The sequence below is a fragment of the Odocoileus virginianus genome, chromosome 29, assembly GCF_023699985.2.
Source record: "Odocoileus virginianus isolate 20LAN1187 ecotype Illinois chromosome 29, Ovbor_1.2, whole genome shotgun sequence".
NCBI lineage: Eukaryota > Metazoa > Chordata > Mammalia > Artiodactyla > Cervidae > Odocoileus > Odocoileus virginianus.
In genome coordinates, this window is record NC_069702.1 from 4,523,701 (window position 1) to 4,540,340 (window position 16,640).

General features: G+C 56.4%; 1 protein-coding gene across 1 annotated transcript in view; it reads left to right on the forward strand.

Moving 5' to 3' along the window:
• LOC110148608 (epididymis-specific alpha-mannosidase) overlaps positions 1–16,640 on the forward strand; it is a 42,198-nt gene that overhangs the window by 24,322 nt on the left and 1,236 nt on the right. Inside the window, 13 exon segments of the mRNA XM_070458073.1 lie at positions 81–258; positions 937–1,135; positions 2,382–2,572; positions 3,632–3,770; positions 5,244–5,377; positions 7,072–7,346; positions 8,049–8,240; positions 8,732–8,984; positions 10,093–10,203; positions 10,281–10,473; positions 13,977–14,114; positions 15,776–15,888; positions 16,230–16,350. Of these exon segments, the coding sequence (XP_070314174.1) occupies positions 81–258; positions 937–1,135; positions 2,382–2,572; positions 3,632–3,770; positions 5,244–5,377; positions 7,072–7,346; positions 8,049–8,240; positions 8,732–8,984; positions 10,093–10,203; positions 10,281–10,473; positions 13,977–14,114; positions 15,776–15,888; positions 16,230–16,350 (2,237 nt within the window).

Genomic DNA, 16,640 nt, shown 5'->3' on the forward strand with positions numbered 1-16,640 from the left:
TGAGCCCTGCCCGCTTCCCAGACATTCTGCTGCTGCCCTTGTCAGGGCTGGGCCCCCTAACGCTCCTCTCTCTCTCTCAGTGAGGGATTTAACTGGGATGGCAAAGCCATCTTCCCAGGTACACCGCTGGATGGCATGTACCTCCAAATGCAAATCCCTGTCACTGAGGACAGCATCCCAAACTTTACCCGTCTCCTGTTGAACAATGTGTTGACTCGAGCCTCCTGGTTCCGGACACCACACGTCCTCTGGCCCTGGGTAAGTTGGGGTCCCAGGCCCTGGTTCCTCAGCTCTGGGCAAGTGCTGCTCTCTTCGGTCTGACCCCAGCACTTGGGTCCACCCAGGATTGTGTGTCCACCTCTAACTATTCCAGTGTCCATCCAGGTGGTGGGACTTCCCAGCCCTGGCTCAGTCCTCCTTCCCTGCACCCTGAGTCCTCACCCAGTCTACCAGCTCCTCCCCCACCCTGAATCACCCCCAAAGTTTCCACCTCTGATGCATCCCCTCCCCCATGCAGGGTCCATTTCCTCCCCAGCACTCCCCTTCTTTCTCCTTCTTAAAGCTTGGAGCAGAGGCCTCGGCCTGAATCCTGGCTCCCTACTCAGGGGCTGTGAGACTTGGCCCCTCTGAGCCTCACTTTCCTCATCTGTGAAATGGGGATGATGACAGGACCTGCTCCATAGGCTGGATTTGAGGTCAAGTGGGAAAGACACCCCCGGGGGACAGTGCCCGACACTCGGTCACCATTGTGGCCGCAGCCAAACTGGATGGAGCAGCTGCTGTGCTCCCAGAGGAGAGAGCTAGTGAGCTGCGTGGGGGGCTTCAGGGTCCACCAGGGGAGAGGGGGGTGGCCGTGGGCATAAGGGGAGCACGCCCTGTGCAGGCTGGGCTCTGCACCCAGAAGGGCTGGGCATTGCTTCTGTCCCCCGGCTGCAGGGATGTGACAGGGAGTTCCTCAATGCCTCGCTGCAATTCGCCAACATGGACATTATAATGGAACACGTCAATAACAACACATCGGAGTTCAATTTCTCGATGGAGTATGCCACGCTAGGCGACTACTTCCGGGCTGTGCACTCTGACCAAGTCGCCTGGCAGGTCCGAGGCCACCACGACTTCCTGCCCTATTCCTCGGGTAAGAGCCTCTGGAGTTGAGGGGGGATTCGGTGCCAGAGAGAGGTCACCAAAGCAGTGACAGGTGTTTCCCAGGCTGCCCAGCTCCGCCGGTGGAGCCCACAGGGCCGCTGGGCCGCAGGCAGCCCTACCTCACCCGCCTGCCTCGCGTGGATCGCCTGGGGTGGGGACAGAGGATAGGCGGGCTCAGTGTTGTCCACTGTTCCTTCCCCGGTTCCCTCCTTTCACAAGAGAGGCTTGAGTGACGTCCAGAGGCAGCCTTGGTCCTGGCGGGGCACTGGCGGGGGTGGGTAATGCCCCTTTGGGACTTAGTCACGCTGTGACCTTTGTGTCCAGGGTGAGGAGAGTGGTTTCAGGGATCTCAGCTCCCACTGGCCATGCCAGCCAGCCCCCATGGGCAACCAGGACCCGCTCGAAGGCATGCCTCTGCAGACCCTGATTTTCCTCAGAGGCACAGAGGGGCGGCCAGCACTCCAGCCCTTCCACTCTGTGTCCTGACCTCCTGGCTCATCCCTCTCCCTCCTCCTCTGAAGACCTCCAGGGCCCTTCCCTCTGGGTCCTGCCATCATCCCTCGTCCAGGGCCCCTCCCTCTGGGTCCTGCCATCATCCCTCGTCCAGGGCCCTCCCTCTGGGTCCTGCCATCATCCCTCGTCCAGGGCCCTCCCTCTGGGTCCTGCCATCATCCCTCGTCCAGGGCCCTCCCTCTGGGTCCTGCCATCATCCCTCCTCCAGGGCCCCTCCCTCTGGGTCCTGCCATCCTCCCTCCTCCGGGGCCCCTCCCTCTGGGTCCTGCCATCATCCCTCCTCCGGGGCCTTCCCTCTGGGTCCTGCCATCATCCCTCGTCCAGGGCCCTTCCCTCTGGGTCCTGCCATCATCCCTCGTCCAGGGCCCCTCCCTCTGGGTCCTGCCATCATCCCTCCTCCGGGGCCCTTCCCCACAGGGCATCCCAGGCACCCCGGTGCACACTGGGATTCTTGTCCTCGTCACAGGCCTTCAGCACTCGGGCCCCTGCAGGCCTGCCCCAGCCCAGTCTGGCCCTGCCAGCTGCCCAGGCCTTCCAGGGATCTCGTACCACTGCTGACCTGGCTGGACCAGGAACCCTGAGATCACCCCCTGGCCTAGGCTGTGTCCCTGGGAACCCAGGCAGATCCATCTCTGACCTCATCTTCCTCAGCATTTCCCAGATGGGTCTCAGGGGCCTCTGTGGGCATGCCCTCCCACCAACTCCTGGCCTTTTGCTCCTAGACATGCATCACGCCTGGACTGGATTCTACGCCTCCCGAAGCGGGCTCAAGGCGCTGGCGAGGCGAGCCAGCACTCTGCTGTATGCCGGGGAGTCCATGTTCACACGCCACGTGCTGTCGCCTCCCCACCCACACCTGGACCCGGCCTGGGGCCTGCAGCAGCTCCAGCAGCTCCGCTGGGCGGTCTCCGAGGTAACGCAAGGCCTCCCAGAGACAGGACAGGATTGGACCCTCCTGGGCTGTCTGCTTCCCCCTTCCCAGCCCAGCACACCTCCCTGTCCCCGGTCACCACAGGTCCCTTTTACAGATGAGAGCACTGAGGTCGCCTGGGTCACAAGACCATGCATGATGAAGCTGCCCCAAAGCTAGGACCATGGCCTTCCAGGGTTCAGCTGTGGTTCAATAAGATTTAAAGCCAGATTGTCCCAGAGCACAAAGGACAAGGTGGACCAGCATTGGTGCCCAACAGTCCTGGCTGGATTCAAATCCCAGCTCAGCTCTGTGAGCTCAGGATTACCCTCTCTGAGCTCTCATTTCCCTCTTGAAAAATGAGAACTACAGGCTTACACAGGACATTGATGGGACAGTGAATCATAAGCTGGTGGGCTCTGTGGCTGACACAAAGGAAGTTGCTCATGAATCTGCATCTTACTTGTTCCCCACTGTGCAGAAGGGAAAAATGAGACCCAAGATCTCTATAACTTGCCTCCTCTCCAGTCAGAAGTGGGCCACACAGGCCATGACATTCTTAGTCACTAAAGGGAATTGCTGGCAGGACCACTCATTGTGCAGTGTGAGATGGGATTGACTTTAGCATCCATCAGGGTAGGCAGACACGTGGCGTCACCCCATGGGAACTCAAGTTTCCCTTCTGGGAAGAGGAGGTCATCCACCCTACATGGTGCAGTCAAGTACCAGGCCATGTGTGGGGCTTGTCTGGAGCAGGTTATCAGCACTTCTGGGATGACTGGGTCACAGAGGGAAGCTGGGCAGGGTTCTTTCCAGAGGTCTGTCTTCTGTCCAGGGTCAGGGACACAGGTTATGTGTTTTCCCAAGGTCAACAACACTTGGACAAGATCATTAGCCTCTCTGACCTCGGTTTTCTCTTCTGGAAAATGGGAGGAACCCCCAATTCTCCAGCCGCACCTGCTGAGAGGGAAGGGGAGTCAAGGCCCAGTGGGTGTGAGGACAGCAGGTGCTGAGCAGAGGCCGGCCTGACCCCACTCTTGTCCTGCTCCTGCGGGGGCCCAGGTCCAGCACCACGACGCCATCACCGGGACTCACGCCCTCAAGGTTGGTGACATGTTTGTGGAGCACCTGAGCAGCGGGATGCAAGGGGTGCAGACGCTGATGGCCTCCATCATCCAGGACAGGTCTCCAGCCCACTCAGGTAGGCGAGGCCCCTGGGGGCACAGTGGGCTATGGCAGGTGTCTGCCCCGGTCTGAGAAGAGAGCCCGAGGATCAGGGGATGGACCGGGATATCTGAACGTCTGACTCGAGTCCCGTCCAGGGGAGGTTCTCATTTCAGTGTGAGCTGGGCAGGTGCCTTCACTTCACTGAGCCGTTTCCTCTCTGTGATTGAGGAAGGGCTAATTCCTGCCTCCAACTAGAGGCAGGAATAAATGGTAATGCAGTCTGCATGTTGCCAAGCACACTGCTCGCACAATTTAGTGTAAAACCTCACACATCCTGAAAGCTGGAAGTGTAACAGTCCTCACTTCGTAGCTCAGGACAGACATGGAACAGAGAGGTCGCGGAGCTGCCCGGGGTCACACAGGTAGGCATGGTACCAACACCCCTGTGCTGCCCAGCTCTGTAGACAGGATGCATGTCTTCTTTTGACTTTGCGGGTTTCACAGGTAGAGGATGAGTGGTCACCCCGTCTGCCTGGAGCTGATGGGCTTCACCCCTGCAAATCCTGGGCCATCAGAGATAGGTGTTCTCCCTGCAGGAGTATGTGGCCCACCCACCTTCCCAGGGCCCATACTCACCCTCTGTCACTGTGCCCTCCCCTCCCCTCCCCTCCCCTCCCCTTCCCTCCCCTCCCTGCTCCTCCCTCTCCTCCCCTCCCCAGCTCTGACCTCAGATCTGCGTCTGTGTACAGTCCCATCCTACCTTCAGACTTGGGAAGGCCCTGGGGTCAGGGGTGCAGCAGACTGGAATCCTGTCCACGGGGACTGCAGTCAGCAGGGGATGACGGTCATAGAAAGGGAGGTAGAACTGGGTCCTTCCAGTGTCTGGTGAGGTCAGCCATTCCCATGAGCTCACGGGGGCAGCTCCCCAAGCAAGGGGCAGGTGGAGGGCCCAGGAAGGCATCCAGCCATGGGAACTGCCTGGGCAGAAGGCAGAGACTGGACAGTGTGTGCCGTGTCCAGGGATCCGGGAGTCATCAGACGTGGTCATAGCCTGGGGCACGTGGGGTGGGGAAGGAGCGGAAAGAGAATCCAGGTTCATTCCAAAGAGGCCTCCAGGGCTGACCTTGTTGATTGACCTTGACCCTCTAAGCTCCAGAGAATTCTGTCTGTACATTGCCAAGCGCTCAAGTTTTGAATGCCTTAGAACACGGGTCACCTTGGACCCCTAACCCTTCACTCTGGACCTCAGTCTTCTCACCAGTAAAGTGGGCTAACAAGGAGAGATGAGTGAGGAGCTCATGGACCCTCATCTCTAGAGGCATGCTCCCCAACCCCGCCTGGGAACCAGATGAGGAAGGGGTTCGATGTCAGAGCCCATGTGTCTGCCTGTCCTTCCCCCTGGACTCTGCAGGGCTGCCCTCACCTGCCTCAGTTTCCCTTGTTCCGAGGGGCACCAGGGGTGAGGGGTGGGTCAGGTCCAGCAGTAGAGCCTGTTCTCTGTCTGCAGGCCCAGAGCCTGGGGGACGCTTTGCGGTGGTCTACAACCCGCTGGCCTGGACGGTCACCACCATCATCACCCTGACTGTGGACTTCCCCAGGGTCAGCGTCACAGACGAGTCTGGCCGCCCCGTGCCTGCACAGGTAAGGGGGACATCCCATCCATGGTGCATGCCCCGTTGCTGCCCCTGCTCTGGGCTGGGCCCCCAGAAGTGGGCATCCAAAGGGAACACGTGACAGGCTGCCCTCACTGTGAGGACAGTGTCATAGGGGTGAGTCACCATCAGGGTCAGTGGATCCACCCAGGGGCCTGACCCTGGGCTTTGCGTATCTGAGTTGACCAGAATCCCCCTGTGATATAGAGCCACAAGAGACATGGGCTCGATACCTGGTCAGCAATATGCACTGCAAGAGCACATGGTAACCCACTCCAGTATTCTCGACTGGAGAATCCCATGGGCATAGAGCCTGGTGGGCTACAGCCGATGGAGTCACAAAGAGTCAGACAACACTGAGGTGACTTGGTGTATGTGTACATATAACCCCGTGTAAATTTCTACGTCTCATGGGGAAGCCAGTGATAGTCCTCACTGTGCGTCTTTACCGAGGTGCTATCTTAGGGGCAGGCCCCAGCTATGACACCCACATCCTGTGTGGTCCCTCCTCATCTCCTTCCCAGACCTGGAGCTAGACTTGATTATGGAGGTGACCCTACTGTTACCAAGCCAGCACTTCCTTGGGGAGATGGACCAAGTAATGCCATCAGTCAGCCATTCAGCAAACACCCCTGAAAGCCTGGGCTGGGCTTGGTCCCAGATGAGTGCTCATCCCTGGACTCGGGAGCCATCCTGAGATTCAAGGAGCAGACACACACAGGAATGGACAGTTAAGGTGTGGGGTGATGACCAGGCAGCCAGGGCAGTGATCCTTAGCTGAGACAGAGGAGGAAGATTCCTCTATGTCAGGGTCAGGGCAGGGAAGGGTGTTGGGTAGAGTAGACCCAACATGGAACATCCCCCTTCCCCACCCAAAGGCACCACCCACTGAGCCGAAACGCTCTTAAATACTACTGAACACCTAGGATGCGTCAGGTGTTACTCTAGGCACTGGAGAAACTTTAACAAACAAGCAGACAAAAGTCCCTGCACTCAGGGGGCTCCTATTCCAGTGGGGGGATCCAGGCAAGAAGAAAATAAGAGAGTATAGGAGAGACCAATGACAATTGTGGTGGAGGAAATCCTTTAGGACAAGTTGGGAGTGTGGGGTGGGGACAGGTGTCTGCTTTAGTTCAGAGAAAGGCTGGGCTGGAGGCTGTGAGGAGCCACATGGGTCGCTCATAGCCCCCCAAACCCTCCCACAAGACCCAGAAATGACACTTGCTCCCTAGAGAGTGAAGGACCCCCTGCATGGACCCAGTGTCCTCAGCCAACTCCCTTCCCTGAACCAATGACTTGCAGATGGAGAAAGGGCTCAGGGTAACCTGGAAACCTCCCTCTTCAGGAAAATTGGAGGATTAAGAGAAAGGGAGGCCCGTCCAAAGTGGTCGAGGGAACAACATGAGCAAAGGCTCAGAGGCAGGAACAGGAGGGAGTTTGGGAGCAGGGCAGGTGGTTTACAGCCCTGTGGGAGAAGGAGGAAGGAGGGAGAGGAGGCTGGACCCAGTTGAGCAGGGAAGATGCAGGAGGAGAACCCAACACAGCCCAGTGTTGGATGACACAGCTGTCTCCATGGAGAGCAAGCACTCCATCCACCAGGTGTGTAAGCCCAGGGTTTCCAAGGAGACTGAGGCACTTCCATCTCTGACATCCACCATTCATCCTGTCCTTCGGGTCTTGCAGGTCCAGCACTCAAAGGAGTTGCCCTCTGCCTATGACCTGCACATGCTGACCACGATCCCAGGACTCAGTTACCGGCACTACAGCATCCGGCCCAGAAGAAGTTCCCAGGAGGACACTGGGGAGCCTGAGCCCTTTGTGGCCAAAACCACGCAGTTTGGAGGCAGACTCAGGAGACGTGGCAGGCGGGTGGGCAAGAGCCTGGTGCCTGTGGTGAACGACTGCTACATCATCTTCCTGGACCTGGACACCAACCTGATGCACAGCATCTGGGAGAGGTGAGGTGCAGTCATTTCTGCCTCTGAGAACAGGAGGATCCTGGGGCCTGGGCAGGCAATGTCCTACCTGGATCTCCATTTCCTCAGCTGAATGGTGAGGGTGTGATGGTGGTTAAGTTCCCTGCAGTGCATTGAACTCTATTTCTAGGTGTGTGAGTCTAGGCCTAGTCTCAGAAGCAGCCAGGACCTACAGGATCCAGCAGAGGTGATCAGGGGGAGAGTGTGGGGAGCAGCAGAAATGGGGTGCAGTCCCAGAACGTTCTGAGTCTCCCTGGTCAGGCTGGGAAAGGTGCAGTCAGCACTGTGGACTCAGGCTCCATCATCGCTCAGGCCCCACGCATCTTTCACCTGCATCAAGCCCTGGGACTCGAACCTCCTTTCTGTCTCTCCGGATTGGCCTACATGGACGTATCATGCAATGAAATTATACCATATGGGGTCCTTGGCAGGATGCCTTCTTTCACTTCTCATCATGTTTCCAACTCTCATCCTCATTGCAGCATGAATGAGACCCCTCATTCCCTTTGAGGACCCAATAATATTCCGTTGTACAGATACACCACTTTAGTTCTGCAGAGGCTGTCTCTTTTCACCCCTGGTTCCAGGCTGGCATCTCCATGAGGCTCTGTGAGCCTGGTTCCAGCATGAGGATGACATGTTATCCATCATGATGACACTGTTTTCTCTTTCCTCTCTGTGCAGGCGGAGTAACTATAAGGTACACATGACGCAGAGGTTCATGGAGTATCATGCGATCACTGATTTCAGTAAAGGCCCCTTTGCAGACAACTATGTGTTTAGACCCAGTGGCAGAGCAGAGCCCGCGTGGGAGGCTGTGAGGATGGAGATCGTGGCAGGGCCGCTGGTGACTGAGATCCGGCAGGACTTCTACAGGTGAGGGCGGCCCCCTGGCTGTGCTCAGCACGTGGAGGTGCTCACAGGCAGGTGACTGAGGCAATGGGGGCCCGTCCTTGCTTCAGACACCCAGCCCCTGGACCTGGGCTTGGTGCACAGTCCTTCCTCCCTGGAAGCCCCATGAAGTCATGAGCTGCTCCAGTCTCTGCAGGCCTGCTCTCTGGCCTGCGCTGTGTCACCTTGGGGGCACCTGAGTCCAGAGGTGGGACAGGAGACCACGGTGACAGTGACCAGCACGAGAGCAGTTCTTGTGTTTCCATCAGCAGGACAGACAGAGCCGCCAGGCGTGGCTGGGTACCCAGAGTCTTGAGAGGACAGGTCCCTCCTGTTCTCTATTCCAAGAAGGCTCCCCATTCCCCTGGCTGCAGGAAGGATGGATGGAGGGAGATGGAAGGAGACGAAAGAAGAATAAGGGAGGGACATCAAGAAGGCTCCCTGGGCTTGACTTACCTGTCTTACTTCTCCTCCAGGGAGGTGAACGACAGTGAGGCCACATTTGCCATCTACTCCCGGCTGGCCCACGGGCCCCAGAGCTCTGATGGGGAGCTGCTCTGCCATCACATAGAGCAGGAGTACCGGGTGGGCCCCTTGGAGCTGAACCGTGAGGCCATCCTGAGGACAAGCACCGACCTGAACACGGGGCGGGTCCTCTACTCGGACAACAACGGCTACCAGATGCAGCGCAGGCCCTACCGGAAATACAAGAACAACACCAACGCTCGGGTACACCCTGAGCTGTCCTGGGGTTTGGCTGCTGTAGACCCAATCTTGATGGCCATTTTCCAGAAGGCAGGAGAGTCTCCTTAGGTCCACAGCATCTCCAGAGTCCCACTGCCCTGAGTCTGTCCCTAGGGCCTGTGGCCATGTGCATTCAGACCAGGCCTCAGAGCTCTGGGGTCACCATGTGTGAGGCGTGTCCCTGAGGTCTCCTGTGTGCACCGTGGGTCCTCCTTGGTCGGATGAATGACTGCCTGGGGATTTCTTGAGGATTAAGTGTGTGGTGCCTGTCTAGCCCTGAACGGGGTGTGACTCTCCCTGACTGCTCTGAGCTGAGCCATAGCCTGTCTTCCAGGGAGAGCTGGGCAGCAGCTGAACTCCAAAATCAGTCAGCTCCCAGGGACTCTCCCTCCATCAGCGTGACCTCGGGCGAGTCCCTGGGTGGCCCTGGTGCTCTCCTGGGAAGACAGTGACCTCCCCCAGAACTGTGCTGAGGCCTGGGATGATCCAGGGGCAGGGCCATGCTGGCCACCTCCTGAGCCTTCCTATAGATAGTTGTCTGTCCTTCCAGAGGAACCTGGAGAAGGAGTGTAGTTCCTCCCTGCTCTGACTTCTTTGAGCTTCTGTCAGTTCATCTCTACAGCTGGTCTTCACACACTGTGCCCTGGGCTCCAGCAGTCCAGACCAATCAGCCCAGGACATATTCCTCCAAAATAGGAAAGGGCAGGGCTGTGTGAGCACTTTCCAGCCCAGACACCAGCCCCTTTCTATTTGGGAACCCCTGGCTTGGGGCCATCTCAGGCTGGACGGGCACAAATGCCTCATTATCTCCCTGCAGCAGGGGGACCTTTGCGGGCACATTTTACAGATGGGGAAACCGAGGCTTGGGCAGGCTGGGTCCCCCAGGCCATAAGGTCAGGAAGCAGTTGAACTGGCTTAGAATCCCAGTGCGTCCCTCTCAGAACTCAGAGCCCCTCCCTCTGTCTACCATGCCACCCTGGGCTGCTGCTGCACCCATGTAGGGTGCCGCCTGGGGCCAGAGGGAGACCCTGGACCTGCTGGCTGACCTGGCCCACTGCCCCCTCCACCAGGCTGCCAATGTTTCTGTCCACAGAATTACTACCCCATGGTGCAATCAGCCTTCATCCAGGACAAACGAAGCAGGCTGGTGCTGCTGTCCAAGCAGGCGCACGGCGTCTCCAGCCAAGGGAATGGGCAGGTGGAGGTAAGAGGAGGCCCCTCTGGTCACACGTGGGGACCCCAGGGCCCAGGCAGGCCCGGTCAGACAGTTGTCCCCTGCAGGTCTTGCTCCACCGGCGGCTGGTGAACAACGATCCAGCAAAGATCATTGCTGACCTCATACTGAACGACACCTCAGTCATCCACCCAGTGGTCTGGCTTCTGCTGGGACCCAGGAACCTCACCAGTGGCCTGCGCCAGAGGAGTGGGCTGGCGCTGCAGCACCGGCCCGTCGTGATGCTCAGAGAGATGAGCGGTAAACATGCTCCTGTCGTCACTGCCTGAGGGAACCTACCTGTCCAGGGATGGGGCTGAGCTTGTATTGATAGCTAAGGGTGAATGAGGTTGATTTGTGATCTCTGAAGAAGAAGATTTAGCTTTGGCATCAGGTCCCAGGATTGATCACTCAGACCTTCTGTGTGACAGAAGCCCCATTACACTGGAAATTGACAAAGAAAACCTCTGACATAGACAACAGAAGGGGCAGGGAGAGAGCCCCACTTGGTAGTCATATCAAGGCTTTATATACTTTTACCAGACCCACTCCCACAACAGACATCTTAAATCAACAAGATTAGAACTAACAATAGAGAGGTCTTACCAGACCCACTGCCACAAGTAAGTCTTAAGATTAGTCAGAAGGTGTCTCTTAAGGAGATACATGTCCTGGAGCAGGATACATTTTTATTATATAATCATTAGTACAGAGTTTAAAGAAAAACATACTCTTGAGCAAGATGAGTTGTTTTCTTGTATAATCATTAGCTCTGGGCTTAAAGAAAGTTAGTCTTAAAGATTGTTGTCATAACATCTCAGACTTTAAGTAAAAACATCTTTGTGTCTAAGACGAAGAAATGTAGAAAAAAAAATGTTTGTCCATTTCTTCTTCTGAGGGCCCTGGACTGCTTATCAATCTACCTAAGGATTAACTCTCTCAGTACCTACCAGGATCTGGGCTACTTTGGGGTAGGAAGGGACCAGAGTCCTCACATCCAAGCCCCTCATTTTAAATGTGGGCAACCTAAGTTGCACAGAGGTCCAGTGACTCGTTCAAGGTCATACAGCTAGTAGATTCACAGCTGGGACTTACTGCCATTCTCTTCTTATCTCTTTTCCCTCAGTCTCCTCTATTTCCTTCTCTGAGGACACTTTCTACTTCTTCCTATGATATATGTCACCATTCAGGTCTGGAGGCTGAGCATTTACAAGACTGGCTTTATCTGAATTAAGTGTGTTGTCACCAAGTGAGGGTGATTGTCTTCTATGTCCTGATCTGCAAGTTTTATGAGTTGCCTCTCCTGAGACTTGTATAAGTTTCCTTCACTACAGTTGGGCATCATAGCTAAATAGTTGAATATGAAATACTTTAAACATGAGTGCATTTGAAAGTATTTGAAGATGCTACTATAGAGAATCTTTTAAATTTTATAGACACAAACACAAAGTCTGTATTTGTCCATTCTGTCTACAGGTATACCTCAACATATATGCTTTTGTTTTCTTTCTTCTTTTTTTTTTTTTGAGCATTGAGGATACTGCATTGTTTACAAATTGAAAGTTTGCTGAATCTTGCAGCAGCGTGTTCGTCTGCACTGCTCTTTAAACAGCATTTGCTCAGTTCACATCAATGTATCACATTTTGCTATTTCTCACAGTATTCAAATATTTTTCATTATTACTATAATTGCTATAGGATTAGTGATCTTTGTCATTGTTCTTGCAGAAAGATTGCTAATCACTGAAGTCTCACCTGAGGTAAACTTTTTAACAAGAAAGCTTTTAAAATCTAATGTATATATAAACTGTTTTCCTTAGACATAATGCTATTGCACACAATAGATTATGGTAAAGTGTAAACATAAATTTTATATGCACTATGAAACCAAGACACTCAAGTCTGACTTTATTACAATATTTGACTTATTTCAATGGTTGTAGTCAAACCCACATTAATTCCAAATTTAGCCTGTAATCCTTAACCTGTTTTCTATTTTTCATCCCTTGCAGAAGTTTTGATGAGGGCATGATTTTAGGTTTTCCCAGTTTGAGATTTAGGCTAGACCTTTACAAGGCATTAGCAAGAAGGTGGGTGGTAGCTGACTCATTCACTGAGCATCTATTGAATGCCTGCCATATGCTGCAGATTGTACCTGCATTAGACCCAGCTCTTGTCCTGAGGTTTTCTCAAGGGCTCAAAGCAGGGACAAGTCATGGGGATCCAACTTCAGGGTGAAGAGGGATTAGAGGTCACGAGAGACCTGATGTCTGTATGTTTGGTGGACTTTGCAACCCCAGACAAGGTCAGTGTATAGTGATCAAATTCAAGAGATAACAGTTGACCTTTTGTTTGTAAGAAAAGAAACTGCAGGGGCAGGTACTTGGGCTGGGCGTGGGGAAGGCAGTGGAATGGAAGGACGAGCTGGACAAGAGGCTGGGGCAGGAGGGAGACGGTGCAGCTCTGGGCCTCTCGGGAGCAGGTGCTCATGTCCGTCTCTTCCGGGACTGTCAGGAGCTGCCTGCCCAGCCACGCCTGGTTCAGGTGCAGACTCCGAGGACAGGGGCGGGCGGGTCTGGCAGCTGGGCTGGGGCTGCTCCTGGGTCAGTCAGTGGTTCCTTCCTGGCTGCAGAGAAGGTGTTGCCGCGGAGAGAGAGCTCCACGGCTGTGGTCAGCGCCACCCACGGTCCCGTCCACGGCTGTGGTCAGCGCCGCCCACGGTCCCGTCCACGGCTGTGGTCAGCGCCGCCCACGGTCCCGTCCACGGCTGTGGTCAGCGCCGCCCACGGTCCCGTCCACGGCTGTGGTCAGCGCCGCCCACGGTCCCGTCCACGGCTGTGGTCAGCGCCGCCCACGGTCCCGTCCACGGCTGTGGTCAGCGCCGCCCACGGTCCCGTCCACGGCAGTGGTCAGCGCCCCCCACGGTCCCGTCACGGCTGTGGTCAGCGCCGCCCACGGTCCCGTCCACGGCTGTGGTCAGCGCCGCCCACGGTCCCGTCCACGGCTGTGGTCAGCTCGTCCCAGGTTTGACCCTGGGCTCTTCCACCTGCACACGGAGAAACCGAAGGTCTGAGACGGAGCCAGAGGAGCCTTTATTCCGGGGCAGACGCACCTCAGGGAAGGGGAGCGTGTATTGCTTCCTCGGGTGCTGGGCCCCTCATGCGGCTCTCCCTCCCGGCTTCTGTCACCTGAGCTTCGCTGTCTGCACACCCTCTTTCTGCTCTTGTCCGGGACGTGGCCGTGAACAGCTCTGGGACCGAAGGAACTGAGAGGCCGGTGCCACGGGCAGAGATCCCAGGGAAGGCGCTGATTGGCCCGGATTGAATCACGTGACCCAAGCCTGACCAATCACTGAGGCCTGGGAGTTGTGAGGCCATGGCGGCTCCCGCTGGAGCCCAGAGCATCTCCTGGAAGAGGAGGGCTGAGTCCGTCTGGGCAGAGGCAGCGATAGATGTCAGCACGGGAGCTGGCGTCTGAGACCTTGTTCACGGGGCGGGTCTCTGTGTGAACTCCCTGCAAGTTCTGGAAGAAATGGCGTCTTCTCTCTGGTCCCATCTCCCGGGCTGCAGTTTGAACCGGCTGGACTAGAGAGTCAAGGCAGGCTGGGGCTTTTGCATGAACAGGTGCTTCAGGCTGCCTGCCCTGTGGACCACACGTGGGAGGGAGTGAGATCAGACGAAGCGGGGGACTTAGTGTGGCGAGCTGTGAGTGTCAGGAGGAGAGTTTGGCCCAAAGCCTCTCCTTGTTGTCCATCTGCCTTGCAGAGACTGCCCCGCGTGGCTCAGGCTCCAGGCAGCAAGAGGCTGTGACGCTGCCCCCAAGCGTCCACCTGCAGATCCTCAGCATCCCCGGCTGGAAGTACAGCTCAAACCACACAGAGCACCTGCGGACTCTCCAGAAAGGTGCCACATGCCAGCCTCCCCCACTCCCAGCCCATCACTGGACAGAGGGGCTCTCCTCAGAGTCGTCCAGGCTCTTTCAGGTCCTGCTTCTTCCAGGGTCTTCTCCTGGAGCCTCAGACACCTGTGTCCCACCTGTATTTTGGGCTCAGGCATGACTTTGATGAGGTTCCGTTCATGCCTTGAAAAATGATTCTAATGTCAGGCACTGTGGATTGAACCATGGATGACGCAGGAAACATCCCTGGGCTCGGTGGGCCCCTGTCTACAGAGGGAAGCAGGCAGTTCATCAGAGAGTAATGACAGTGATCTGAGGAAAGTCCCAGCTAGGCATCACTGAGGGCTTCCTGGTGGAGGCAACACCTCCCAGAAACAAATAGGTCCTGTACCCCTTACCTGCCCCTTTAGACTCTGAGCAGTTCCAGGGCAGGGCTGACTGTGCCCCAGCCACTGCTGTGTCCCCAAAGCCACGCTCAGGGCCTAGGACGTTCCATATAAGTGTCAGCCCGATTAAGAAGGAGGAATAGAAAGAAGTCAAGGCCAGATGTTGCCTTTGTGCCTGATAAACTGGATCTTTGAAAGACTGGCTCAAGCTTGCAGCCAGGTGGCTTCCTGACCCTGACCTCCAGCATCCCTGCTCCACTGCCCACTTGACACATATGATGGGGTAGATGAGGTTCCCAGCAGCTGCAGAGTCATTTGGCTCTCACTTGTGTGTGTGTGTGTGTGTGTGTGTGTGGCCGAGACACTGAGAAAGTACCTCCTGGAGGCTGCTTGTACTGAATGAAGTGAAGGAGACACGGGCTGGGCCAAGCAAGACCCTGTTCCCAGGAAGGTGAATAAGAGGCCGAGCGAGGGGAGTGCTGGGGATGCCAAGAGGGCCGCCTGCCTTCCCAGAAACATACAACCCCATTGTCATCATCACCTGCATCACCATTGTCATCATCTCTAGCTACATTTCCAGTGCCAGAAATCCTTCCTTGATTCTAGATCTCCAGTCCCTACCCCATCACTTGAATGGAGACAAGAGACTTTGCAGACTTCTTATGCAAAGTAACAAGGAGCCCACAGCATCACTGTCCTCACACAGCACAGTTCATTTCGACCTCTTGCTCTGTGGGATCAGCAGGGTGGCTCTTCTCATTTGGTCTCCAAAGACCAGCAGATAGAGGCTATATTTCAACACATTTCCTAGGTCTCAGTGGCAGAAATAAGCTTCTGTGAGACATGACACATCACCTTTGCAATGGTGCCTCATCTTCAGGGATATGAGGCCACACCCCCCATTCACAGGTGCCAGGGCAGAGAGAAAGTTCCAGAGAACAGGAAGTCAGAAGGACAGGCCCAATGAGGAGCTCACCAGTGAACAAGAATGAAGAGTTTCAGACAGCTGCAACGGCCCTCATGTGGGCAGTGGGAGGCAGTCACTTTGGCTGCACCTGGGTCTGAATCCCCCCGCCCCCCCCCCAGCCCCGCTCCTTCTTCATGCACACCGGCTGTGTGTCTGGGCAAGTGGCCGCCCCTCTCTGAGCCCCTGGCTCATCTGCAAAGTGGGGCTGTGTTAGCTGCCTCCGAGGGAGGTTGAAGATGTGAAATGGAGGTGAGAGTGTAAAGTGCCAGGCAGAGATTGTTGTCCTCACGGCCACCTTCCTTCTGTCCCTAAGACCGAAAGCATGAGGCCAAGGCAGACCTCCGCCGTGTCCTGCTGCGGCTCCAGCACCTGTATGAGGTGGACCAGGACCCCGTGCTGTCTCAGCCTGTGACGGTGAACCTGCAGGTAACCTGCCCTCCCGTGTCCTGCTCCGACATCACAGAGTCAGGCCCCCAGGAGGACACGCCCTCGGGAGACACACCCTGGTGTCTGGGTGTTTCCTGGGGCGGCCCCACCTGCCCGCCACCTGCTGGGCGTGCTGATCAGCCAGCACTGGGGGGCCAGCTGCCCCCAGCCTCAGGTCCTCACCTGTAAAATGGGGCTGCCCCTCCTCCTGCAGGGACTTGCCCTGCAATGAATGTGGGGGATGCTGGGCCCTGGGCCCTGGTGCGGCCGCCCTGCTGCGTCGGGGTCTCTGCTCAGGTCTGGGGTCCGGGTGCTCACCCCTCCCTTGCTCTGTCCTGCAGTCTGTGCTGCGGGGACTGGGCTCCGTGGTGTCCGTGGAGGAGCGCTCGCTCACAGGGACCTGGAACGTGAGCGAGATGCATCGCTGGACCTGGAGCACGCGGGACCCTCACCGCCACAGAGGTTCGGATGCCCTGGTCCTGAACCCTCCCCGGGTCCCCAGCCTCACTCCCAGCCAGACCCCAGCTCTGCTCCTGAGGCCTGGGTGACCTGGAGCTGGCCGTCCTCCTTCTCTGGGTCTCAGCCTTCCTGAATCAGCCACAGAAGGTCATAGACTCTAAGCTTCAGGTCAGTCTCCACGTGCCAGAGCTCCACACAGGTTGTGTGTGTGCGTGGGTGCACTTGTGTGTCCAAGACTACAACCCTCTGAGGCCTTGAGTGAGCCCTAAACTTTAGCTGCACACTCAGATGTT